This window comes from Danio aesculapii, chromosome 14 (genome assembly GCF_903798145.1).
Source record: "Danio aesculapii chromosome 14, fDanAes4.1, whole genome shotgun sequence".
Taxonomy (NCBI): Eukaryota; Metazoa; Chordata; class Actinopteri; order Cypriniformes; family Danionidae; genus Danio; species Danio aesculapii.
Genome location: NC_079448.1, coordinates 36,894,328 through 36,922,064, shown reverse-complemented (window position 1 = coordinate 36,922,064; position 27,737 = coordinate 36,894,328). Strand labels below are relative to the sequence as shown.

General features: G+C 39.3%; 1 protein-coding gene across 6 annotated transcripts; it reads right to left on the bottom strand.

Moving 5' to 3' along the window:
• sh3tc2 (SH3 domain and tetratricopeptide repeats 2) lies at window positions 1–22,482 on the bottom strand. 6 transcript variants are annotated; one of them, XM_056471715.1, is made up of 19 exons: window positions 22,325–22,482; window positions 12,544–12,655; window positions 12,007–12,105; window positions 10,985–11,110; window positions 10,505–10,632; window positions 10,295–10,400; window positions 10,058–10,201; window positions 9,502–9,697; window positions 9,280–9,353; window positions 8,625–8,820; window positions 8,179–8,312; window positions 7,876–7,926; window positions 6,020–7,738; window positions 5,573–5,750; window positions 5,304–5,454; window positions 4,957–5,079; window positions 4,674–4,824; window positions 2,749–2,945; window positions 1–1,537 (listed from the first exon to the last, which is right to left on the bottom strand). In XM_056471715.1, exons 2-19 carry the CDS (start codon window positions 12,566–12,568, stop codon window positions 1,043–1,045), a joined length of 4,293 nt encoding a protein of 1,430 aa, XP_056327690.1. In that variant the 5' UTR covers window positions 12,569–12,655; window positions 22,325–22,482; the 3' UTR covers window positions 1–1,042. The 6 variants fall into 6 exon arrangements, with proteins under 6 accessions (XP_056327690.1, XP_056327693.1, XP_056327689.1 ...); XM_056471718.1 differs by lacking the exon at window positions 12,007–12,105; XM_056471714.1 differs by lacking the exon at window positions 12,544–12,655.
• Between the last annotated feature and the right edge of the window lie 5,255 nt (window positions 22,483–27,737).

Here is a 27,737-nt window from a genome sequence, read left to right as displayed (position 1 = left end):
TACTCATATTACCCTTTATTTTACATCTAAAGAATCGTGAGGAAGAATCGTGATCTTGATTTTAAGCAAAAAAAAAAAAATCGTGATCCACATTTTAGCCAGAATCATGCAGCCCTAACAATAACCTACCCTGCAGCGTGGCATTCGCCGGTCGTTTGCTATTAAAAAAAACAGCAGCAGAGACTATAATGTATGGGACTTTGTCAGTAACTATTACAGATCATACGGTCCAGTTTCTTCTTCCTCCGGATCATAATATCTAAGTGTAATTAAATTTGTTGCCTCGTTCTCTGTAGTTTGCAAAATATGTGTTTAATTGTGGGTTGTAACATGTAATTGGTCTGCGTGGCTTGTGATCACTTGCCTATTATAGATCAGTGCTTGTACTGTATCTCTCAGGTTAAATCGTTATGGGACTATTCACATATTGTGTCCAAAACCATGTTGAAAACATGACATGTGCTTCTTCCTTTACTGAATAAAATGCATTTGTGAGCTCGCGATCCTCTGCCGTTTGCTATCGCCACCATCAGCTGTTCCTCGATCACACTCGCAATCACAACAGACTTGGGTCATCGGACCAATCACTGCAGATTATCCTCACGCAAAGGAGGGGTTTGGGTACAAATGAATCGCTGAACAAATCATAGGAGTCGTTGGGATAATTAAGTAAGAATAAATGCATATTATTAGACAATGAAAGTGTTTTTTGACCTTGCATTCATATCAGCCTGTTGTTGGAGACTCCCAAAACCAAAATATGACCTTTAATAATGCATAATAGGGGCTCTTTAAATTAAAAAGTGTATACTGCATTTCTTAAATTTGAATTATGTAAGGTAGACAGATAAAAAAACATATTTACATGAATACAAACAATTATTTACAATTATGCATACTCTTTTAAATTCACAGAATACAAAATATATTAGATCATTTTAAACATTTGATTTTTTAAAAAAAGGAAAAAGCGTCTTGTTGCACTTATTCATTAAAAAGAAGTGCATTGTTTTCAGAATGATAGCATTATGTGTGATTCAGTTCAAAATACGAAAGTCAAGCCCTCCTTCAGTGTGCTTCCATTAGTGTGGTTTGCATCTTCACAGCTAGTCTCTGGATTGGTACGATCAGGAGAGTCTGTTTCTTCTGATCTGTTAGTGTCCGTATCGTCTTTGTGACTTACGTTGGAGTGCTCAGACTCTTTCTGGGCATTGATTGTAAGGCTGGTATTGGTCATGCTAGACTCTGTGAGGGTGCTAGTGCCACTGCTGGCATCTGAATGAGCAGATTTGTTGTCAATGTCAACATCAGCCTCATCTGTTTCTTCTGTGTCATTGGAGTCTGTGTATCCTGCCAGTTCATTCCTCAGACTCTGCGCTCTGTCCATGTAGCTCTTAGACAGTTCGGCATCGGGCATGTAGTTGGCATGTATCTCTGCAAGCTTCATGTAGATTATGTACAGTGTGCTGAGGCTTTCTTTATCCTCCAGGGCTGCTGCCAGGGCTAAGTGAAAGTAACCCATGGCATCAAATGCGTCCTATGGCAGAAAAAACAATAAGTTGTCATAAAATGGTCTTAGGGGTAGGCCTGTCATGATGTCTATTTTTTGTTGTACAATATATTGCACCAAAATATGTTGCGATAAATGACATTATTGTCATTTTGAGACCATTTTAAGCCACTCATTATACAATGCCAGAATGACAAATAATATCATCATTATGCATCTTTTGGGATGTGGTGGAATAGGAGATTCGCATCATAGATGTGCAGCCAACAAATCTGCACCAACTGCATGTCATGTCAGTATGGACCAAAATCTCTGAGGAATATTTTCAGTACCTTGAATTTATGCCACAAAGAATTATGTTCTGAAGGTAAAAGAGGGTCCAACCTGGTACTAGTTGGACCCCCAAAAATGATTGCGGTCATGTCCATTTGTTGTGCGATAAGTAGATATGTTGATTATTATGACAGGCCTACTTAGGAGTGAATTTTTAAGTCAATTTCTTTAAATCTCATTCACTTATTTTTACAGGTTTTATACATACAAAAATATTCAGTCACTGACTGTCTTAAATTTGGTTAAAATAATTGGTTTTACCCTCTCTTAAAATCTTGATTCTTATCCATGCAATTCAAATAGTCATATTCAGCTACAGAACATAAACAGTGTATTCAACTACCTCTCTCCAGCTGGTTTATGTAATTTTTCACTTTCTATATAAGTGAAACCCGTGTGATGTATTTTAGTGTAAAATGTATGATCAATTTTAGCATTAACTAATATTAACTTAGAATAACTGAAATTATAGTTTTTACAAAACAATAATTTATATTTTAATTAGAAAATTTTGTCATTTTGTTTTGGTGAATTTGTTTTCTAAATATGGTTATAACATATTTCAAATTAATTTAATAATTCAGTTGTTTGTTTTATTTTAAGTTATTTTAAATTATTCAGTCAACTTGAAAAACGACACCTATCTAAACTAAATGAGATAAAACTACTATATAAGCTGCATTTTTCAAATTACAAGTAATGAAAACATATATGGTTTTGGTGTGAGTTTTAGCAAACTATATATTCCTGGCCTTGAAGTGACTAAATTGGCATGTCAAATGTGTACCACGTTTTAAAACAATACATGTGCATATACTGTACATGTTTTATCACACAGAGATTATAACCATGCACTATGTTCAGTCTGGGATGCAGATAAAATATAAACATTATGAGAGTCTCACCTTTAATCTGTATAGGGTCAGATCAGCCAGTCTGCAGTACACTTTAACATAATACCGAACTTCAATGGCATGCTCAAGTGCAGTGGGGCAGAGAGAAAGAGACTTCAGATAGTAGTTCTCAGCCATTTCATACTTCCCTAGAGAGAAGTATACTGAGGCGAGGCGATGGAAGGATGCTCTCTCATTAAGAAGAACACCTGTGAGAAATGCAGGTAGCACTTTAAACTGCAAATTAAACTGATAGAATGTTTTCTTTGTTCTTATTTTCTCACGGAAAATAATTTAACCCCATAATTTAACCGTCACAAACAAAAGTATGCATGAATAAAAAATAAACACACAAACAAACAAACAACTGGACTGGGAATCATGCAAGTTTGTCAAAACATTAGAATATTTCAAAGAGGATCCTAGAGTTTAATGAGCACCGGTTGCCATGTCTGAAGATTATACAGTTCACCGTGTCTAATAATTTCTTTGCTCTGTAAAAATTATTTTTTTGTTTTGTAACATGCTGTATAAGCATTAATTAAGATGTCATTCAGAAAGTATATATCCATGCCATGCAAATTATTTTCACAAATTCTGCATTTTGATCAAATATTTGTTGTTAGACATTAAATGGTATACGTTCCACTTCATAGATATTTAGAATTTATAATCGTGTACTCTGGCAGGGGCAATGTGGAGCATTATACACTCAATAAAATGACTCATTGGATGAACTCAGTTTAATTGAGTGCAGGATTTCCATCCATTAAATTTGTTTAGCATTAACTAAAAAAACTATTTACACAATTAAATGCAATTGAGATGGTCCAACATGATTTTATCAGTAAAAAGTTTAAAAACTTTTGTATTTTTATTTGACTTAAACTTAAAGGTCTGAGAATAGCATGTATGTCTATTATTTGTCGTACATTTTGAAGTCTCTTAGTTTTATTTGAAGTTATCCTAAATAATCTAAAAAGCCATTTTTAAGCATATTTCATGATTTACATATACAGTTGATTGAGACTGATCTCAGAACTCATTTAGGACAGTTATTGCTCACTGAGCAAAGCAACAAACTGAATTTTTGTTAATTAAGCTGCCAACACCCAAAGCATGGGTGCTTCTGCAAGGTGGTATTCTCAAAACTCTAAGCTAACATAAAAATAGTCTAAATCTTCAAACCAAAGTGAAGATTAAACAAGTCTTTCTGTTAACTTTAACACCTAAGATTACTTTTATTGACTACATTTCCCTCTCTTAATTCAATCCCACACAAAGCATGCTGGCAACTACAAATCTCCTAACCAGGTTGGACCAACACAATTTCTTCGTGTTGTCCCAACACAAAATGCTTAAGTTAACTTGCACTGAACATAAAACAAATAAATTGGCCAAAGAAATTACAAGAATTGTGTTGATTCAGCTTATTTTAAACAGATAAGTTTAAATCTTTTTTTGAGTGTAGATTGAAACAGGATATGCATCACATTGTGCTTTTTCATAAAAAGTCTTGTTTAATAAAGAGAGTGCCTCTATTTACAATATGTTTTATGCTAAATGCTAAAAATTTAATTCATAAAGAGAATGAATATGTGCACTCCTCAAAATTATTAGTTTTCAAATAGTATTAGACCTAGATTTCCCTTAACAAATGGAATTCTTTATATTTGGTGCCCCGCAGTGTTTAAGATATGGTTATGGCTTTAGGTATGTTTAGCTTTAATATACAGTATTTTGATGTACTGTATTCTGCTATTGCATGTTGTATGCTATAGATGACATGCATCTCCACCAGGGGGCACCATAGTTTAACACAAGCTTACACGAAGCATTTAAAAACAGATTGATTAATAAAACATTACTGTCTTCCATGACTGAAGTTATTGTTAATATTATTTTTTTATTAATAATAATTAATTCTGAGGCCTTACCAGTGGTGGCGCTGACCTGCACTGCGAGCGTGGCATACTGCAGTGCTTCCTCATACTGTTTTTGCTTCATCAGGAGCTCTGTCAGTTTACTTAACAGCCTGAATACTGAGTGCACATCCTTAATGCTGCGTGCAAATGGCAAACTCCCATCCTTTTTTGGGGGGCAGAGAATATTCAGATAATATTTAAATCCATGCAAAGTCATATGATATACATTTCTCAACAATTATTGGATTGTTTTTGGTACATTATATTGTGAATGTGAACACAAGGCGAGGCCTACCCTGTAAAAAGGTAGGGCAGCTATCTGATTTCTGTGTCCTTTGAAAAACACATCTCCTGCTTCCTCATAAATGCTCATAGCGAAGCATGGGTCATTCATCCTGAGGGCTGTCTTTACTGCTGCCTGTAAACATTTGTTTATGGAGAAAGGAGTTATCACAGCAGTTGATAAAAGCATGTACATGATACAGTAATAAGTTCCCATTGAAGATCAACTAACACTTAAAACATAAAGATTACCATTTTGTAGAATTTGTGACATACCTTTATAAATCAATATGCAAAAAGAAGTATAACATTAATCAATAATTTACTCCTTTTGCAATATACTACTTTGAAAATCATTACCTGCAGGTACATGTCAGCCAGTTCGTCTTCATTGATTAGATAGTAGATACGGCCCACTTGTAACCATGTCTCAGACTCTTCCTGTCTTTTCCCCAGATCTATGGAGATCCTCAAGCTTTGCTTTGAGCAGTCAAGAGACTTCCTAGATGACCTGTAAGGATTTTAGCAAAGAAGACTTTTGAAATCATTGATGTATTTGTTGCTATTGGATCAGGTTCCAAAGTACTGAAAGTAGTGATGTACTGCATTGTGTAGAATGTGTATCTTACTTCTCAGTGTTGAGTGAGAGATACAGGCTGCTCAGGAGTTCAAGGTATTCTCCTTCTAACTGTTTATTCTTGAGTCTTCTGCACAGACTCACACAGTGCTCATAGTAAACAATACACTGTCCATACAGCAGCAAATCAGCATAATGACGACTTAAAACTTTTGCCACAACCATTTGACCTGCATTTGGAAGAAATTGGTTATTACTTAATCATGAACTGACCTAAAATTAATTATCCAATAAGTAAAATACATTTTGGTAACATTGAAATGGCCCTTAAAGTATTTTGACTAATTTAGACAGTTAGGTCATGATTACAATTTATTTATTTGCTTAAAATGGTACTTGCATTGATATTTTGGTATATACTGCATATACATTTAAATGTGGCTTAAGTGTTCAAATACTTTTGGGGCAGCTGTATGCAATAAATAATATTTAAACTCACTGTGCAGATTGTTCGCTCTAATAGCAATTAGAAGACCCATCTCGAACCACATTCGAACTTCCTGGCTCCCCCCTCTATCCTTGAAGCTCCTACCCAGCCATAGCAGAACCTGGACATGCTCCTGGTCTGTAGGGCTCTCTGAGAGAAACTGGAATAGGTGGAAGGATTTGAGTAGAAAGCACTCTGCCAGGCCTGAAGCCCCTATGGATAGGGACAAGCATCCCAAATTAGCCAGAGCTAGGGCTTCATTACGTTTGTTCCCATTCTCTCTGGAGATTTGCAGAGCACAATAAAAGTTTCTTGCTGCCTCCTGAACTCTGCCCTGTTTGCGTAAACATAGAGCTAGGAGATTGTAAACTACCCCGCGCTGTGTTGGACTGTCTGTTTCATTCAAAGACTTAAGAAGAGGATGAAGATTGTTCTGAGCTTGAATGGGTTCATCTGTCATTACCAAGAGCCAGGCCAGCAGTATGGATGCTTCAAAACCCTCCTCCTCATTTATTTGATTTCCAGTCTTTGCTGCATGTTGGGCAAATGGCACCGCCTTTTTTAGTGCTCCATGCTGCTGGTAAACACTAGCCAGGCTCAGGCACAGGTCCCTCTGAGTCTTCAGGTCCTCTCCTTGACTAGCTATTGCCAAAGCCTGCTGAAGGTAAACCACCACCTGTGCAGGAAGCACAGAAGTATTTTCCTTCCAGTGAGGATTAAGCCTGACTGAGTTTTTGATAAAGAGTTCAATTTTCTGGAATGCATCATTCAAGGAATGATCTTGCCCTGAGTCTAGACTTAAAGAAGCAAGTGTGAGAAAAGGTAAATACTTTTTGTGGTAAAGCCTGCACAGCAGCCAGTTGAGATCAACCGGGGCAATTTGCCTCCCTTCTTCCACAGACAGTGTGATGATAAGAAACTGAAGCCTCTCTACAAATGGTAAAGCTTCTTCTATTTTCCTCAGATGGAGAAAGAGACAAACAGAGAGATAACATGTCCGAGCCTCTAGGTACTTGTCTTTTTCAATTATGGCTCTGCGCATGATTGGTTGTAGCAGCTCAAACTCATCCACAGAGCAGAAATTGTGGCATGGAAGACAAAGAATCAGAGCACTTGCCTTCTCAAGTGTGAACGGCAACTTGTCCATCATCTTCTGTTTTAGGTAAACTGAAGTGAGATTGGTGTAAAGGGCTATTAGTAGTGGTTTGTCGTTAAAGCCATTAACAGGGACCTTTGAAGCCTCCTCAAAGTACACTCGTGCTTGTGAGTACTTTAGTTTCTTGGCACATAGGCGGCCGAGGAGGAAGCAAGCACGCCGGTGGGCCCAGAGCATCCTGCCTTTCTTGGCTCCTTCTCGCAGGTTTTCCAAATGTTGTAGCACCTCGTCCTCTGGAAGGCCATTGAAGAAAGTGTCCAGGAAAGAGTAGGAGAGGTCATAAAGAGTTTTAAAAGTGTCTTGGAAATATTCCAGATTGAGGAGGGTCAAGATTGGGTCACAACTCTCAGCTTCTTCAGTCTCCCAGATACCCTCATCCATAAAGTTTGGAGGGTCTTCCTCATATTCGTCCATTTCTCTGAAGGTGTCCTCCAAGCTGAAAGAGAGGACTTCAGAGTCTCGGTCAAGGTGATTTCGAGAGGAAGAAAATGATTGCCTTGGGGATGAGTGGTAAGGAGTTGCATCACTCTTTTCAGATATAGTGCGCTTTCTTTGATCCACTGTGGTTTTCTGTTCTGCAGGTTACACAAAGTGTACATTTTAGAATATTTCATAGCACATACTGTAATAAATTTACAATGAAACAATAAAATTAGGAATGAGGTAGATAAAGGATTGTCTGTGTGCAAAATTTGGTGATGGTTAGGCTTACCTGGAATTGGGTTGTTTCTGATGTAAGTGAAATCGGAGTCATCAAGTCTGTCTGCAGTTTGTAAGAGAAACAGTTTGTAATAGAAACATATTTGTCATTTGCTGAAAGGTATAGCTCACCCATTCTTATAATTTCTGCCATCATATATCCACCCTTATATTATTTCAAATTTGTTTGAAAGTCTTTCTACATCTTTCATCTTCTTGATGGCATGTAAATGATGACAGAATTTTTTCTAGTGAACTGCTGAATTGCTCTAAATGTATTCAAGGTCTCCCAGAGAGACAATGCATCATCTCTTACCCAATCTGTACACAGTGCTTATGTCAGTGGAGAAGAGATTTGTCAGTACATCTGACTGGCAGGGCTCAAGGCAGGGGTTAAGTTTAGACAGGGCCGTCCTTTCCTCCTCACTCAGAAAGACCAATTGTCCATTGCTGTGCAAAGCCAACAAAGACAACATTATCATCCACATGACTCTCATTCGGGTCGCTTCATCACATCATCACATAACTCTACTAGCCCCCCTTCCAACACCCTCATCACCCCAGCTAGACAGAGGCACATTCAACAAAGGTCAACAGAATAAAATTGCTTTTGCCAGCTGGTTGCCTTCAATTGGTATGTCAGTATCATCGAGAGGCACATTAGATAAATGGTTTCGCAAAATAAAGAGAAGGTCATTTGTCTGAGTACATGCTGACACTATGAATATAAATACAGTAAATACAGTGGAACTGTTTACTTACAGTCTCTCAGTACTCTCTGGTTTTACATGGGCTTTGTGAACAAATCCTATCTCTCCACTGGTGAGGTGTCTTCCTATGAACATACTCAGAGTATTGAAAAGAAATCCTTCAATCTTGATTTGGTCTCCTATGCGTAAGTGCAGCTCGTCTTTCACCACTGGGTAATGGTCCACTACTGCCACACAGGTCCCCACAACTGAAACAGAAGCAAAAAGGAAGAAAGGATTTGTTTAATTATATAAATATGAGGACACTTCTACAGGGATTTAAAGGTCCTGTGAAATGAAAATATTTTTTAGATGTTATAATCAGTATGTTAGTTTTAATGATATCTATAGCCCATTGTGCTACAAGTCAATGACAATCCACATTTAGAAGATAGAAATATCTTGATATAAACATCCAAAGCTTGCAGTTTGTCACTTCCACCTAAATGGATTAGCAATTTTTTCACATAACCCCATAGTTCAGTTTCTCATCAAATCTTGACCATTAAGCTCCACCACAGGGGCTAATATATGTCCTGCCCTCTCGTAATGTTTTGGTTGAGATTACGTCAAACATCAAATAAAAAATGCATATTACAAAGCACTTCACGAAACCTTTAAGTATTATCTTGATAATAGGTTTTCCAGATAATTCAGAAGAATCTCACCAACAGGATGATCAAAGAGGCCTTCTGTAACTGAAATTCCTCCTGCATTTCCTGGATATTTCTTAAGGAACCATCTAGGAAAAAAAGGGTGTATTTGTAAAGATATTAAAAATAAGTATTTTTTTCTATATGAGAACATGTGAAGAACACAAGTAGCCATTCAGCTAGACTGTTGTCCCAAAAATTCATCCTGTATGAGCATAGAAAGTCAGTGTTACTTACTGATAAAATGGATAAGGCAGAGGCTGCATATCATGCACAGGCACCAGACCATGTTTGCCTGTTGACAGTAGTGTACCCTCCCATATGGCTTCTTGTCCAATGTCTTTCACCATGACCAGGTCATTCCTCCTGTAGTTTAACTCTTCTTCCTCCTCTTTGCAGTCACTGTTATACAAAGTCTTGCCAAAAAATGTACCTGAAATGGTAATGAAACTATCTTTAGTTACTAGCTTATTCCTGTACTAAACAGAGGTCAACATTTGAAGTGTGTTCAAACCTTAATCAAAGTTGTCCTAAAACTATTGAGCACTGAGGAGCACCCAATCTTGTTTTTTTTTTTCAATCCACTTCAAAAGTTAATTGACTTGAATTACTCTTTAACTATTTTTCAACAAGTTGATTCCTAAGCTAATGCAAGAAAAAACAAGAACAGTTTGACCCATATGCAGTTTTTTTTTCTTTTACATGTTTTGTCTGCCTTTTGGCTGTGACCTTGACAGAGTCAAAAGTAAGGGACTGTTTTGGATAAATATTACAATAGTAGACAAATCTTTACCTTCCTGTAGCAGAAGTCCCAAGTAAAGAGTAGCTAAGTGGTCTTCATCCACTGTTACACAAATCTCCACATCGCTTAGCAATGCAGGGTCCAGCCAGAATGACTGGTCACAAAGAAAGTTCTCAAGACATCTTGCTACATATCCTACGATATAAAATAAATATTTATTAAGTTAAAATTTTTATCCGGAATTGTTTATGTTGAGTAGAAGTACCAGAACATTTGATTGACACCAACCAAGTGCCAGGTAAGTGGAGAACTTCCAGATCTCCTCCACAGTCTTAAAGGTGATGACAAAGCTGTCTTTCTCCGCATGAACAGACAGAAGTCGTGCAGACAAGTCCTGTGTGTATAATATCAGCAAGAACTAAATGTAATGAAGATTGAAATGACTTAAGTAATCAATAGTAACAAGTTCATAATGGTGCCAGTGTGTCCGTGTCTGACCTTGAAGAGCTGGACGACATCCTGGCTGTTACTCTCTACCACTCGGAGTCTTGTACGCAGTGCCTCTTGAAGCTGATCATCAGGTGCTACAGTAGATCGCCACCTCCCGCTAAACAACAAAACAACATCTCCAAGGAACAGAGCGGAAAATGTTGTGAGTTAAGTATCCACCACAAAGTAGCCAAGATTTACAATCAGTTACATGAGCAGTAACAGGAAAGCTCTTGTGATGTAGGGTGTGATTACTGCCGTCCAACATCACGGCGTTAGTAACAAACCAATATGTTGTTTTTTTGCAGGGATAGCACTATGATTGACCACATCACTAAAGATACACCATTAGGGCAGAGGCTGAGTGTTCACATTAAGGAAGTCTGGCAGAGTGTGCTTAAGGAGTGCAGCCATTAAAGGCCATTATGTAGATGGAGGCCATTATTCTCACACAGGTCTACAGGACTCAGTGATCTTTACTGCAAATACCTGGAGAGAGGCGTTCTCCTGATGAAGATACTGTGCTGCTTCCGCTGAACGTTTCCTTCCTCCTCCAGTAAATCTCTCTGCTTATGCCTTCTGCCTCCACCTCGGCCTCAGCCTCCGCTTCCTCATCTCCAGTGGCAAAACAAAGGAAACCGGGGTCAACACCACTTTACAGAACTCTGTAGTTTGGTCAGCTTTAACAATACGCCAGAACTACTGTATGAATTTATATATGGTCAATCTTACTGATGAGCAAAAAATTTATTGTTGAAAAATTACAAAATATGTAAAGACAAGCAAAAGGTTCCCTTTATTAGTTAGGCACTTCCTGCCGATTTTGATTTTACAGTAAATGGGCTTCACCAAATACAGTAGTTCTTCATTCCAATATATGATACGAGTACTAAATAGCATGTATATAAAAAATATCAGAGCTGTGCTTACAAGCTCGTAAAGTTGCGGACATAAACAGGAAGTGGTAGCCATATCATAATGGCTCTATAAATATGATCCAGATGGTTTAAATAATAGCCTCTTCCTCATCTCCGGATGAGTATGACTTTCCCAGATTTGTTCGTCGACAAGAAAGGATGTTACAAACAGCTGGTTTGTATAAAGCCATCATTTATTTTCTTTTTCGGCTTAGTCCCTTTATTAATCAGGGGTCGCCACAGTGGATTGAACTGCCAACTTATCCAGCATATGTTTTATGCAGCGGATGCTCTTCCAGCCACAACCCAACACTGGGAAACACCCATACACTCTTGCATTCACACACATACACTTGGCTTACTCAATTCACCTATACCCAGTGGAAACCCACGCAAACATAGTGAGAACATGACTGAGCCGGTGCTCAAACCAGCGACCTTCTTGCTGTGAGGCGATCGTGCTACCCACTGCGCCACCGTGACGCTCATTTGTATAATGTATTCAACATAAACACATTTGTAGCAGAATCATGTAATTCTCAGACTCTCCGTTATTTATGAAACACTCATGCATGACTCAAGAAATCCTCTTACCAGCTGTCATGGCATCAATGGGTGGAAAGAGCTCACTGACGGCGGCTAAAGTGTATGGAGGGTCATTCCACAAGGCATCGAGCTCAGCAGGCGATATCGCTATTGAAAGGGAGGGTGAGGTTTAGGGGAGCGTTATTAAATTAGCCATATGTCAAGCTGAAGCTTTTAGGGTAAATGCTTAATTAAATGAACATTAAACGTATAACAAAATCCCAGCTTCCAAATGATGAAAGCTTGTGCAAATCAAAGGGAGTGCATGCAAACAATGACAAACGTGATGAAACGTATTGATATAGGCCTGAAACTTGGCACAACACGTCCTTGGGGATTGTTAAGTTGATGCAATCTTTTATCACAAAAGGGCTATTTGCTAGTTTTTAGTCCACAGCTGCTAGTAAATTATCTAAAAACAACAAAACAATATACTAATAGCTAACACAGCAACAGTACATACAGTAATTAGTCACAACAGGCATTACACACAACAGCAAAGCACACGATAACTGACACCTGAAATAAGTACACATCCTGCATTACCTTCATGGGTAAACCTATTACCCATGACTGACAGAAACACTGTGATGTCTCCCTGTGAAAGTTACGCTTTCTTCTCATGGCAAAAATCTATGAAAGCCAGGGTGGGACCAACCTGAAAACAAGAAGCAGTTTCTGAGGCATGGAACTGGACAACAGCAGCAGCAACATGCCATGGTGTACACAGCCGACTCCAAACTCAGGTTCAGTAATGCCCGCTCGGCTATAGATCCACTTATCGATAGAGTCACTCCTCTCCCTCTCTCTCTTCCTTTCCATTTTCCTCTCGTGCATAAACCGCACTCTCTCTACTGCTCATTTCTAACTTCCATCTGTTTGCTTCTCTCTCCCCTTTCCTCTGTGCGTCCACTCTGCAGATGAGTGAAGCACTCTGAAGCACTGCTGGCATGTTTGTGTGGGCTGGTCAGTGCCTTTCTGTGCCAGGGGTTCTTGTGGAAAGTGAGAGCAGCAGCATTCTCACATCGCTGACATACAGAGACAAAAGGCCCAGTGATTTTGTGGCCATTGCTCACTGCAAGTATATGTGCTGTACTTTTTATTTAATGATTCTAAATTTGACTTTTCTCTTTTGTTGTGAAAACAGAGCTGACAGCTTCTAAATTTAAAAGCACAACTCTTTTTGTCTGGCATCGTTACTTTCTATCATTTCAAAAATCAATTATTGATATAGATATTAAGGCCATCTGATTTAAAAGAGAGGAAACGAATTAAATAAGTCATGCAGATGCAAAGATTTACTAAGCAACATTCTTTCTAGCATAACATTAATACCCACACCATTCGGTTAAAAGTAAAGTAAAAAATAAGCCAGAATCTCTATAGAGGAAAACACGGTGGCCGAGAGAGCTTAACGTGCAGCAATTTAAGAAAACACATGCAATTACAAATAACGCCAGCAAATTAAGAAAAGAGCTTCAATACGTGCTGCAAATCCTCACAATGCATAAACATGAAAAAACGTGCTGTAGTTTCTCACAATGCAAACAAATTAATAAAATTCGCTGCATTATCTCACAATGCAAACCATTTACGAAAACGAGCTGCATTTTCTTACAACACTTTCAAATAGCTCGGAACACAATGAAGGTCCCTAAAACTTGACAAACCTGGCTATTTAGGCTAATAAAATACAAAAGGCAAGGGAATCAGGATGTTAAAATAAACTAACAAAATATTACCTTTCAAAGAAAACCTGCAAAACTGGGCAATAGTCACAGCACAGCGGTGTCCGTCATGTTTTTGGGTCCACTTGAAACATTTTATTGTGTTGTGAGAAAATGCAGCGCAATTTATTTATTTGTTTGCGTTGTGAGAAAATGCAGCTCGTTTTATTAATTTGTTTGCGTTGTGAGAAAATGCAGCGCGTTTTATTAATTTGTTTGAGTGGTGTGAAAATGCAGCGCGTTTTATTAATTTGTTTGCGTTGTGAGAAAATGCAGCGCGTTTTATTAATTTGTTTGAGTTGTGTGAAAATGCAGCGCGTTTTATTAATTTGTTTGCGTTGTGAGAAAATGCATTGCATTTTTTATGCATTGTGAGGATTTGCAGCACATACAGTATGCTGTCAAATCTATTCTGAATTTGCTGGCATTTTTTTGTAATTGCATGTTTTCTTAAATTGCAGCACGTTAAGCTTTCAGCCACCGTGGGAAAAAGCACTTTGTTAAATCTATAGAAATCTACTCATGCTGAAAGTATATATTATATTTAGGTCTTATAAGAATTTCAATAGGTAAAGTCTCTAATCATTTATAATGAACAAATCTCAGTTCATGTAAATTTTTACATTTATTTAAAAAATCCAGTTTAGAATAATGAAAAATCACAAGGCTCTTTCCAATCAGGTTACATGATCAACATCTTTGTACAGCAGAGGTTGTAAAGAAGCATTTTTGTATTTATTTATTGCCATTTAGATGTATTCAGAACTATATCATTAATTGAATGGATGCATTTCCATTGCATCTACAACTACAAAAGTCTCTAAAATGCATTAAAACATTAAATGACATGAACATTTTAAATGCAAAATATATTGAATATAAAAAAATATTAAATATGCGATAATATGAGACCAAAACCAATTGTACAGTAAGTGCTAATAAGTAACTGCCTTACAATGTAAGTGAATAATTTAGTATTTCATTAAAACAGTTGGTTCATTTGTTAGTTATGCTCCATTCAATGTATTTATTCAAGAATGCAGAAAGTTATTATCTTAATGAATCTGTCAATTAACCAATGCCTCATGATTTGTTTAAAGAATCATTCAGGAAGTGACACTTAAGCAATTTAGCTTCTATTTTAGTCAAGAATGTTGTTTAAAATGTGGTTCTTTAGATGTACGCAGACATCCAAGTTCTTTGGATGTACACAGTCTTTTAAAATGTTGTTTTGGTGTTATATGTATTTTGCATGATATTCAAAAATGTTTAGCATACTCAAATCGCATAGATAGTATTCTCAATATTTTTAATGTAGTCTACCATCTCATTGTCTCCCTATCACTACTACGCTGTCTCAGTTTTGGGGCATAACAAAGAGTGTACTTGTCTATATAGAGTAATTTTGCTCATTGTGGTGTTTTGTAAAGAGAGAACCCAGTAAGATTTTAATTGAATCTGTGGAGATCTTGTGAGCAAGAGCAGCGGTAAACAGCCAAGAGCCATTTCTCAGCATACCTCCATAACTCTTACAGAGAATCTCACTGTGCTTTAGCAAAAAAAAAAAAAAAAAAAAATATGAAGCTATTTGCTCCTCCAATAATATAGCTGTCATGGATTGGTCAGGCTCTCACGACCCCCACTCACGAAGATCACCATCACCTGACTTCTAATGAGCACACAGCTGCATCACATTCACGAGCACCAGATAAAAGCACAGCACTCCAGTCGCTCATTGTCCGGGCTCGTCTCGACGAAAGCGGACAACTGAGCGACCACTCAGCGTAGTCATCCTCAGCTAAACAAACGATTTACTTACCTGTTCTCTTTGTATTCCTCCTAGTCTTCCTGGTCCTCCCGAATCGTCCTGTCTTCCAGTCCTTCCAAGTCTGTGTCATCCTCTGTCAGCTGTATCTGGTGTGTGCTGTCCATCCTCGTGTATTCCTGTTACCCAGCCACGGAGGAAAAGACCCCAACATCATTCCTGATCCTCCTGGCTATCCTTCATGTGCTCCTTGTTGTCATTCAATAAACACCCTAACGTTTCCTTACCTCTGTCTCCTGTCCGCTTCATAACAGAAGCCCGGACCCATAACGACGACAACATGAGCACCCTCGATCACTTTCAAGAGCTGGTGGACCAGTTGAAGCGGATTCTACAGCCACCAGCTCCACTTTCCAACGCACCACCAGCACCGAGCACTTCCGCCTCCACAGTTTCTTCTTCGGCCCTTCCTTCCAGTCCCATGGCCCGACCAGCGCCCTACTCAGGCGGAGCGGGGGAGTGCAATGGTTTTCTGTTACAATGTTCCCTCATATTCGAAATGCAACCTTCTCTATATCCCACAGATAAGTCAAAGATCGCCTACATCGTATCACTACTCTCTGGACCTGCACTTAAATGGGCTGAGACGATCTGGAACCAAGCCGGGCCGGTCATGAATTCCATCACTACCTTCACGGAGTATTTCAAAGAGGTGTTTGGACGTTCTGATGGGGAAGTAGCCGCTGGAGAGCAGCTGTATCATCTAAAGCAAGGTACTCTATCTACACAGGAATATGCTCTCCGGTTTCGCACTCTAGCAGCTGCAAGTGGATGGAATGAGAGATCGTTGTTGACCACGTACCGGCTCGGCTTGGAACCCACTCTCCGAATCCAGCTGGCCACATTAGATGATACAATGGGTCTGGAGAGATTCATCCAACATTCTCTCCGATGTTCCGATCGTCTCCGTTCCTATCAACAGGACACCATCACCCCCTCGTCTGCACTCCTCCAATCGCCTGAGTCAACAGCCTCTCCAGAACCAGAACCCATGATAATAGAGTCTGGAAGACTGACATCAGCGGAACGACAGAGGAGGCTGACCCGGGGTCTGTGTCTATACTGCGGTGTCAGTGGACACACCCGTATGGAGTGTCCCCTTCGTCCCATTCGGACTTCAGTGAGTGTATTCAGTACGAATATTGAACAATGTAAACCACTTACTACCACCGTACAAATAACTACTGCCTCTATTTCTCTCCTTGTCACAGCCCTCATCGACTCCGGGTCAGCAGGGAACTTCATCTCCCAATCCCTCTGTCGTCAACTCCACCTCCGTACTGAGGCGTCCTCGCATATATACCAGATACAACCGATAACCCAGTGCACTCGATCTTCGACCCGTATCCATCGACAATGCGAAGACATCCTTCTTCAAGTGGGGCTGTTACATCAAGAGAGGATTCAATTTCTGGTTCTGGAGGGTGCAAATATGGACATCATTCTAGGGCGCCCGTGGCTGGTGAAGCACGATCCCATCATCTCTTGGGGCACAGGAGAGATAAAGAAATGGGGATCTGGATGTACACCTACCTGTTTTCCAAATCTCCCTCTTCAAGGTCGGAACCCCATTTCTTTGTTTGCAACATCGGTCGAGAGCCCTCCTGAGAAGCAGTCTATCCACATTCCTAAGGAGTACAGCTCCTTTCATGATGTCTTCTGCCCCAAGAGAGCTTCCCAGCTACCGCCGCATCGGCCATGGGACTGCGCGATCGACCTAGTTCCAGATGCCCAGTTGCCAAGAGGTAGGATCTACCCGCTCTCGCTTCCAGAGAATCAGGCAATGGAAGATTACATAAGGGAGGCTCTGAGTCAGGGGTACATACGTCACTCAAAATCACCAGCCGCCTCAAGCTTCTTCTTTGTGGCCAAGAAGGACGGAGGGCTGCGTCCATGCATCGACTACAGGGTCCTAAATAACGGTACAGTAAAATACCGATATCCCCTTCCTCTGGTACCAGCCGCTTTGGAACAGCTCCGAGAAGCTAAAGTCTTCACTAAATTGGACCTCCGCAGCGCGTATAATCTGATAAGAATACGTGAGGGGGACCAATGGAAGACAGCATTCGTGACCCCTACTGGCCACTATGAATATGAGGTCATGCCTTACGGTCTGGTCAACGCCCCCTCCGTATTCCAAAACTTCATTCATGAAGTCCTCCGGGAGTTTCTTCACCACTTTGTAATAGTGTACATAGATGACATCCTCATTTACTCCCGGAGTGAGGCCGAACATCGCCAACACGTTGCGGAGGTCCTACACACATTGAGAGAACATCACCTCTACCTCAAAGCGGAGAAATGCTCATTCCACCAGAAGTCGATTCATTTCTTGGGATACATCATTGATCAAACCGGTATACGTATGGATGGGAAGAAAATTGAGGCTGTTCTATCCTGGTCAGAACCCACTTCCATTAAGGAGCTCCAGAGGTTTCTTGGGTTTGCTAACTTTTATAGACGGTTTATCAAGGACTACAGCAGGATTACATCACCTCTCACTAATCTCCTCAAGGGTAAACCCAAAGGACTGGAGTGGACCAAAGAAGCAGCCGCAGCCTTCCGCCTTCTTAAGAAGGAGTTCACAAGGGCCCCACTCCTGACTCATCCTGACCCAAATCTTCCTTTCGTGGTGGAAGTGGACGCATCCACCACCGGCGTCGGGGCAGTATTATCTCAACATCATGATACACCGCCCCGACTGCATCCCTGTGCCTATTTCTCTCGGAAGTTGAGCCCGGCGGAGCAGAATTACAGCATAGGAGACAGGGAGCTGCTAGCAATCAAGCTAGCCTTGGAGGAGTGGCGTCACTGGTTGGAGGGAGCCAAACATCCGTTCCAGGTGATCACAGATCACAAAAACCTCCAATATATCAAAGAGGCCAAGAGACTATGTCCACGTCAAGCCAGATGGTCACTTTTCTTCTCACGTTTTGATTTCTCCATTTCCTATCGTCCAGGACCCAAGAATCTAAGAGCAGACGCTCTCTCTCGTTTACACGAGCATCACGATCATGAAGAACTCCCAACGAAGATTCTTCCCGAACACATCTCCATTTGTCCGATCACCTGGAACGCTCCTCCAGTCGTTGCCACTCCGGAAGCCCCTGCTCCGCCGGGATGCCCTCCTCATCGGCAGTTCATACCACCTGAACACCGGGTAGATCTGATCCACTCCTTACATACCTCGCTAGGCACTGGACATCCAGGGATCAACAATACTCTCTCGCTAGTATCCCAACGATTCTGGTGGCCAAACATGGCAAGGGATGTGAGGCAATATGTTCAGGGCTGTAAGGACTGTGCCCAATCCAAGAGCCCACGTCATCTACCCGCTGGAAAGCTCCATCCCTTGCCGATTCCGAACCGTCCCTGGTCACACCTAGGAGTGGACTTTATCACTGATCTCCCTTCGTCAGAAGGTAATACCTGTATTCTAGTCATAGTAGATAGATTCTCAAAGTTTGTCAAACTAATCCCTCTGAAAGGTCTTCCCACAGCCTTTGAAACAGCCGACAATATCTTTAATCAAGTCTTCAGGTCATTTGGTATTCCAGAAGATATTGTGTCGGACAGAGGTCCACAGTTCATCTCACGTCTATGGAAAGCCTTCTTCAAGCTCCTAGGTGTGGCCGTCAGCCTCTCTTCTGGATATCATCCCCAAACCAACGGGCAGACAGAGAGGAAGATTCAGGAGGTGGGACGGTTCCTGAGGACCTTCTGCAGTGGTCACCAGAGCTCCTGGAGCCAGTATTTGGGCTGGGCAGAATATGCCCAAAATTCACTGCGGCAACCCTCCACCGGACTCACGCCATTCCAGTGCGTCCTGGGCTTCCAACCACCGCTCTTTCCCTGGGATGGCGAACCATCTGATGTCCCCGCAGTGGATCACTGGTTCCGGGAGAGCGAGAGAGTCTGGGACGAGGCTCATCAACATCTGCAGAGGGCAGTCCGTCGAAGCAAGGTAACCGCCGATAGAAGAAGGTCTGAAGAACCCAGATACACACCCGGACAAAAGGTGTGGCTATCCACCCGGGACATACGCATGCGACTGCCCTCTCGCAAGTTAAGTCCCCGATTTGTTGGTCCCTTCACCATCGTGGAACAGGTTAACCCCGTCACCTACAAACTACAATTACCCTCTCACTACCGTATTCACCCTACATTCCACGTATCACTCCTGAAACCCTATCACGATCCTGTTCTTCCCTCCACAGAGCCTGACCACGAAGAGGAACCCCCTCCTCCACTGCTCCTAGAAGAAGGAGCCGTCTACGCAGTGAAGGAGATCTTGCGTTCCCGACGTCGTGGTGGCCAGTTGGAGTACCTGGTGGACTGGGAAGGGTACGGCCCCGAAGAAAGGACATGGGTTCCCAGAGCTGATATTCTCGATCCTAGTCTCATGGTGGAGTTTCATGAGAGCCACCCTGAGTTCCCAGCGCCTAGAGGCAGAGGGAGACCACCACGGCGTCGGAGGTGTCGGCCCTCAGGAGCGGGCCCTGGGGAGGGGGGTACTGTCATGGATTGGTCAGGCTCTCACGACCCCCACTCACGAAGATCACCATCACCTGACTTCTAATGAGCACACAGCTGCATCACATTCACGAGCACCAGATAAAAGCACAGCACTCCAGTCGCTCATTGTCCGGGCTCGTCTCGACGAAAGCGGACAACTGAGCGACCACTCAGCGTAGTCATCCTCAGCTAAACAAACGATTTACTTACCTGTTCTCTTTGTATTCCTCCTAGTCTTCCTGGTCCTCCCGAATCGTCCTGTCTTCCAGTCCTTCCAAGTCTGTGTCATCCTCTGTCAGCTGTATCTGGTGTGTGCTGTCCATCCTCGTGTATTCCTGTTACCCAGCCACGGAGGAAAAGACCCCAACATCATTCCTGATCCTCCTGGCTATCCTTCATGTGCTCCTTGTTGTCATTCAATAAACACCCTAACGTTTCCTTACCTCTGTCTCCTGTCCGCTTCATAACAATAGCTTTTTGCTTTGGGAACACCCAGTGTGTGAATTATACACTTGCTACTTTTTACAGCAATGTTATAACAAAAAATATATACTGTACATTACTTCTAATTAGCTTTTTTATGGACTATTATATCATAACAAATATACTAATAGCCAAATATTCTTAATAATAAAAAAGCTGCTTTTTGAAAGAGTGTACTTGAAATATTATGCTATAATATTGCTAACATACTGTCATTACAAAGTAAAATGGTCTTAAAATGGGAATTTTTTTATTACAATAAATTTTGGTGCAATATATCCCACAACAAAAAGTAGTTATCATTGACAGGCCTATAAAAATTTAAGCTGATACTGAATTGTAACAACACTGACCACATTATTTTGAAAACCTATTCTTTGCATAAGTTTTATGTTTTGAATTGAAAATAAAATGCTTGTTTGGACTAACCTGGACTTTAATTTTAATTCATTCTGATTATGGTGACTAAAATCGCATTTCATTATGAATGTCTCAAAATTTATGCTGTATTTTAGTGTCCTAGTATATGTCCCTTATTTCATTTTTGTAAAAATGACATTGGTGAGTGCTAGCAGTAGTCATATGTCATGCAAAATAGCCTAATATGTGGGAGCTAATTGTGATAGTATAATTTAAAAGTCAATATCACCATCTAAACGCATTTCTATATCTATTAATTTGCAAGTTGAAAGTTTTTACCTACAGGTATATAAAGGTAAAAACACTAATGTTTAAGGTATGTTGAAAGAAACATTAAAACTTAAGAAAATATATTGTGTCTCATGCAATTGTTGAATCTGTCTTTGAACTGTAAAAAGTTGTTCTTTTAAAGAGTGTACTCGCATTATTATGCTGTAATATTGTCATACTGCCATTACATAGTGATGAGTGGTGTAAAATGGTCTTTACCTCAAGAAGGTCATTCAGTATTCAAAACTCTTGATAATATCATGTTAATATTCATTAGTGGTGTCTTTTTATTTAAAAAGTCTTGAAAACAGGTTGTTTTTTTATGATAACCATAAAAGTTAATATTCCAACAGCAGAAACATAATTGTGTAATTAAAAGATTATAAAATTGTCTGCCCTATTTTCTCGAGAAATTAAACAACTAGACTTCTAATACACTATATGTGAATACCATAATAAATGCTCCCCAAATTTCTGGTTTAATCTCCTTGTAGGGGGTTGGAAACTTCATAATTCGTACCCTGGGTATGATGTGAAACATACTATGCTAAAAACCATATGTATGGAGGTGTCAAACTGATAACTACACACCTAATGTTGTGAAAGTAGTAACTGTTGAGGCTGGCAGCACATTTCCTACTGAATGTGATACATAGAAGGTGAACTGTCCTGTGCACTTGGCGACAGTGAAGTTAGCGGTCTCTCTCTGGGTTACTGGCACAGTGTGTGGAAGTCAGTGAAAACTACAGGGTAGATATGTAACCTGAGTAATGAGTCTAGACTCTAAGTTTAGAATGTCGTCCAAGCCCAAGCAGCACATGCCGGCACTATTAAACTGTGAGAAACAACTTTTTATACAGTTAGTGAAAAGACTGGCATATTATTAAAGGAATCTGTTTTATGTTTTTAAGCTCTCACGGAGAAACACTATGTAAATGAAAAGACAACCAAAAGTCTTAAGAGAGTCTTTAGATATAATTCAACCACTTGTCCCACTTCCATTCAAAACATGAAAATTGTTAATACAGGAATGTGAACTAAGCCCACAGTCACCTCTATGCACTTTAGTCTCTGAGAAAGAGCGTACCTCTGACTTGCTGACTCCCGGTTGTGTGTTCGTTCCTCATAGATCTGTCACAATGCGAGCTCTGTGGAGTTCCTTTTAAAACTTACTAAAACTAACCATAATAATCCATAATGCTCCTGTAGGAGGGACAAGAGATGTGTGTGTGTGTGTGTGTGTACGTGTGTCTTCTGGTGGCATGAGTGTAGAGCTATTGCTGAGGGAAGTTATGTAAACTCCTCCCCTTAATGATATGTGTGTTTTTCCTCTCTGTTTCTCTTTCTCTCTCTCTCTCTTTCTGAGACTTGTTCTCTTATTTCCTTGTTCTATTGGACTCTAAATTCATAGAGAAGGTGTTCACTTTGTTGATAAGGTTATAGATAGTATTCAGACTATCAATATTTTTACTTTCATGACTAAGCTAATACTGAATATCTGATTCATCTGTAATCCAACCAGTTTTCATTTCTTTGAAAACCTACAGAAAGTAAGGGAAATGTGAATGAGTTTTTGTTTTGTTTTGTTTTTGTTTGATGAAAAAAGTAATCCTTCTGGTCTGACTTGTTTTTTATAGAGCAAGACTAAATGCCTGTAGAGTTGCTATCAGCTTCATTACAGTCAAATACGCCCTCTTGCTCACATTCCAAAGGTGCTTCCTTTTGCATTTCTAGGCAAATACTCAGACATGTGTGTATGTGCATGAGTGAAGATATCAAGAGTTTCTTTAAATCATTATTATTTATTTTTCCAAGAATTCCCCGTGCTTTTCAGTAGGTCAGATAACAGACAGGGCCTTGGCTCAGCTAGTCATTTTTTGCTTTTCTAGCTTGGTTAAATATAAACCCTGGAAAAGACTCCAGGTTCTAGGGACTGTTATTGAGTCATTACAAAAGTCACCCTGAGAAGATATATGGGATTGGCCATGTGACTAGCCTGTGAAAGAAGGCTCTTTGTGCTGTACAGTGTGGCCACAGGTCTCAGATGGTGTGGGTAAATGGATTACATACCACATTATTGATGGAGAATCAAACCCCCGACAACTGGTGGAGCCAGCAGGCCATGTGCCCAAAATGTAGTCACGGCATTAACATGGCACACAAGACAAGCAGCTGACGGCTTCCACAGCACATCTGTTGGTTAGCATATTTATATCTATTCATCTATTGTGCCAGTGATTATTAACAAATAATCATTTTGTATGCTCCTGAATCTGAAAATTGATTCTCAAGATCAGCTCAGTAGATGCATGGTGCATTTAATCCATTTTAAAGTCTAGTCAACGTAAATGATTTACATAAGCACCTTAAAACTTACATTTCCGTTGAATTGAGAGTGATGAAATAAATTTTTCTAATACAAATGGAGGAACATATGAACGCTTGATCAATGAAAAATGAAACTGGAAAGGTTTGCATGTTTGCAAGGATGTTGAAATGACGCAGTGATGCATAATGCATTCTGAATGTTCTTGCAGAATCTATTAAATTGATGTGATAAAGATCCATTTGCCAGCATCTTGTTTGAGCATGGGAATGAGATTTTTTTTCCAGGTGAAAAAAAGTGCATTAACATTTTCAGCTACTAATTTTGTACTTGATGTACTAACAGTTAATCTTTAGTACTATTTAAACTAAACTTAAGATAAACTTGACTGTGTTCTTTTGACACACCATTAAGTTGAACCAAAATACACCTTTAATTTACTACTTTGATAAATAAAAAAATATATTTTATACCACTTTTAATACAATACTAACCATCTTTTTTTTATTAACCATCTTTCCATCTTTTATTGCACTTCTAAATATGCTATCCATACAAATAAAATAAACTTATAAATTCTGTAAAATATAACAATGATGCTTCTGCTTTAATTAATATGACCATCATTACACAAAGATGGTTGTGCTTGATGTCTGCTAGGACCCAGAAAAGATCAATGTTAAGTATTCGGCCACACTTTTTGTTTTAAAGTGCAATTCTTGCTACTAACAATCCAACAACTATTATTTTTTAGCTAAATAAATGACTAATGTGCTAAGTATTGGGTAGGATTAGGCATGTAGGATAAGATCATACTTTATAACTACTTATAAACAGCCAATATTTTAATATAAGCCAGTACTTTAGTTAATAGTGGGAATTGGCACTTAATAATAAAGAGAAGGTAGTTTGTTTGCAAAAAATGATGTGAAACCATGTATATTTAAGCAATGTGCATCTTTCCATCCATCCATCCATCCATCCATATATCCATTTGTCTATCCATACATCCATCCATCCATCTACCTATCCATTTGTCTTTCTATCTATCTATCTATCTATCTATCTATCTATCTATCTATCTATCTATCTATCTATCTATCTATCTATCTATCTATCTATCTGTCTGTCTGTCTGTCTGTCTGTCTGTCTGTCTGTCTGTCTGTCTGTCTGTCTGTCTGTCTGTCTGTCTGTCTGTCTGTCTGTCTGTCTGTCTGTCTGTGTGTCTGTCTATTAATCAATCTATCTATCTATCTATCTATCTATCTATCTATCTATCTATCTGTCTGTCTGTCTGTCTGTCTGTCTGTCTGTCTGTCTGTCTGTCTGTCTGTCTGTCTGTCTGTCTGTCTGTCTTTCTATCTCTATCTATGCAAATCAGCACACACAAATAACTTGAACTATTTGGACAGCCATCATAGACAATGATAAACTTAAAACTCTTGTGCATGATCGTTTGCTATTTATATATAGTTTTTTGTATTGATAAATTTTTTAGATAATGCAGATGGTGCTAGTTCTTTGTACTTGTTGCTGATCCATTGTTTAACACAGCAGCAACACACAGTTAAACAGAGAAAAAAACAGCAATCTCATTAAAATAAATAGAATGAGCCCAGTATTAGCATTATCAGTAAATAATAGCACAATGCATCCTTTAGTAATCAGTGAATGATTCCATGAATGAAATCCTTGTATATAACTTAAGATTTGTATATATTTAATTGTTTCACAAATGAAAGACATTCATAAGGTCATATGGACAAAGTTTTCCAATTTGAGAGAGCTAATCCTTGACAGAGATCCTACATACAAACTGCATTTTTTTTTTTTGTATACCAAAACTAATAAAAGGCCAATAAAGCTCATTCTAGTAAATGTACCGCAGGGCAGCACTCGGTGGGGGTAGTTCAGAGAGGTACTGCGTTCCGGTGCCCCCTTGTACCGCTGCCCTAAGGAAGAGCAGCTTCCTGTTGTTGTGGACTCTGTCATCTTTCAGTACAATAGTAAATCCAGTGCCCTAACTAGCAGTACAGCCCACAACATCCGCAAAAAAAAACATATTCCATCTACAGATTAGATGTGTGCACACTCTAGTAAAGATTCATGTACGCAGGATATGAAATTCTGTGTTTCATGTTTTATCATTGTTAGCACATTGAATGTAATTTGCTTTAGCACATGACCAGCATGTTGCCAATACATTTTTAAAAATGTGCTACAATATTTTAAGATGTTGCTGACATATTTATAGCATGTATTACATGTTGTATAGGCTACGCTAAGTACTTTCTGTTGTCAGCGCCTTTTAGAATGTTGTTGGGCCATCTGCCAACCCATGTGAAAAATAAAATATTCTAGTCATTTATAATAGTAAATGCGACAGAAATAATATACTACACAGAAAGATACTTGTATTAGTCTGTTGTCATAAATCTGTGCTTTGCTAACCCATAACATATAGTTATTAACACAACAGCTATAATAAGATAAACAAATTTTCCAATACTGTATTTTTTACTTTATTAAACTAAAATACGCCATGGTTTACTGTAGTAAAAACTAAATACTACAGTATTTATTATAGATTATCAGTTGACTATAGTTAATACTACAGTATACAGTTGTATACAGTATAAAACACTTTACTATGGTATGGTTCAAAAACACCATAGTATTTATTTACTTTAACTATAGTATTAATTTCATGTGGGAAAAATACACAACACATGTTCCTTGGTTATATTAAGTGTGCACACACTCCTGTGCAGATCTGCAGGTTGTAAAATCTGGTTTCCTCCCACAGCCAAAGATATGTACTGTATGTTAGGTGAATTGAAGATTCCAAATTGTCCCTCATCCAACTTGTAAGGAAGAATTGTGTATAAGAAATACTTACATCTGGATTAATTGTTTCTCGTCATGAAAATAACCATATATGATGGAATGGCTTTAAAAAGAAAATAAATGAATAAACATTGTGTGCACACTCTTGTAAAGATATGCAGGCTATAAAATGATAATCTAAGCTATGCAGGTTATAAAATTATGTGACAAACATCTGCAAATGAAATATACCACAATTGTGTGGAGTGAGTCACTAAGTTTAATTATGCCTTAATGACTGTATTATGATAAACAGTACATGCCAAACAAATAACTAACCAGTGATTTGACCTAAATAGGCTGTTTAACAAAAGATAAGTGGGTTATACAAAAATTTGGGCACCCCAACAGAATAATGCAACAATTTTTTGTACAGGCACCTTTTTCTGAAATAACGTTTCACCATTCTTCCTTGCACAATTTCTCCAGTTTTTTTTTTATTTTTTTTATTATGATCCAATTTTTGATGATGTTCAAGTCTGGGGACTAGTATGACGATTCTAGAACATTGTATCATGTCTGACAATATATTGCTTGGTAGATCTGGAACTGTGCATTGGGTCATTGTCCTGCTGAAACATCCAACCCTGGAGTAACTTCAACCTCTTGACTGATTCCTGAACACTGTTCTTCATAATCTGCTAATGCTGGGTGGAATCTATGCGACCTTTAACTCTGACAAGGTTTCCAGTACCTGTGCTTGCCACACATCCCCACAGCATGATTAACCCTCCACCATATTTTACAGTAGGGAGCAGGTTCTTCTCCAGGAATGCTGTGTTCTTTTTCCACCATGCAAAGTGCCTATGGTTTTGGCGTCTGTCCACACTATATTTTTCTAAAATGATTCTGGCTTGTCCAGATGAGCCTTGTCACACCTCAAACGACTCTTCTCATTGTCAGAATGTAGAAAAGGCTTCTTCTGCATCACCTTCCATTCAGCTGTTCTTTGTGAAGATGTGCTGAACTATGGAACGACGTGCAATGACATTATCAACAGCAAGATGGTCCTGGAGCTCTTTGGAGGTGGTCTGTTGTTTGTCTATGACCATTCTAACCATTTTTCGCCTTTGCCTTTCAGATATTTTTCTTGGTCTAGCACATCTTCCCTTCACAAGAACTGTTCCTGTGGCCTTCCATTTACTTACTATATTTCTATCTGTGAAAATAGAGACTTTAAACCTTTGCAATAGCTTTTTACATCCTTCACCTAATTAATGCTGGTGATTTATTCTAGTTTTTCGGTCATTTGGAAGTTCTTTTGAGGTTTCAGTGTTGCTACTTTCAG

Excerpts from the sequence above, each read along its gene's own strand:
- sh3tc2 (XM_056471713.1), bottom strand. The coding sequence starts at position 12,716 with ATGGCATGTTGCTGCTGCTGTTGTCCAGTTCCATGCCTCAGAAACTGC. Across the intron at positions 8,821-9,279 it reads CCTCTTTGATCATCCTGTTG|TTGTGGGGACCTGTGTGGCA; the intron begins GTGAGATTCTTC and ends CTTCTGTTTCAG. Across the intron at positions 8,313-8,624 it reads CCAGAGAGTACTGAGAGACT|CAATGGACAATTGGTCTTTC; the intron begins GTAAGTAAACAG and ends GGCTTTGCACAG.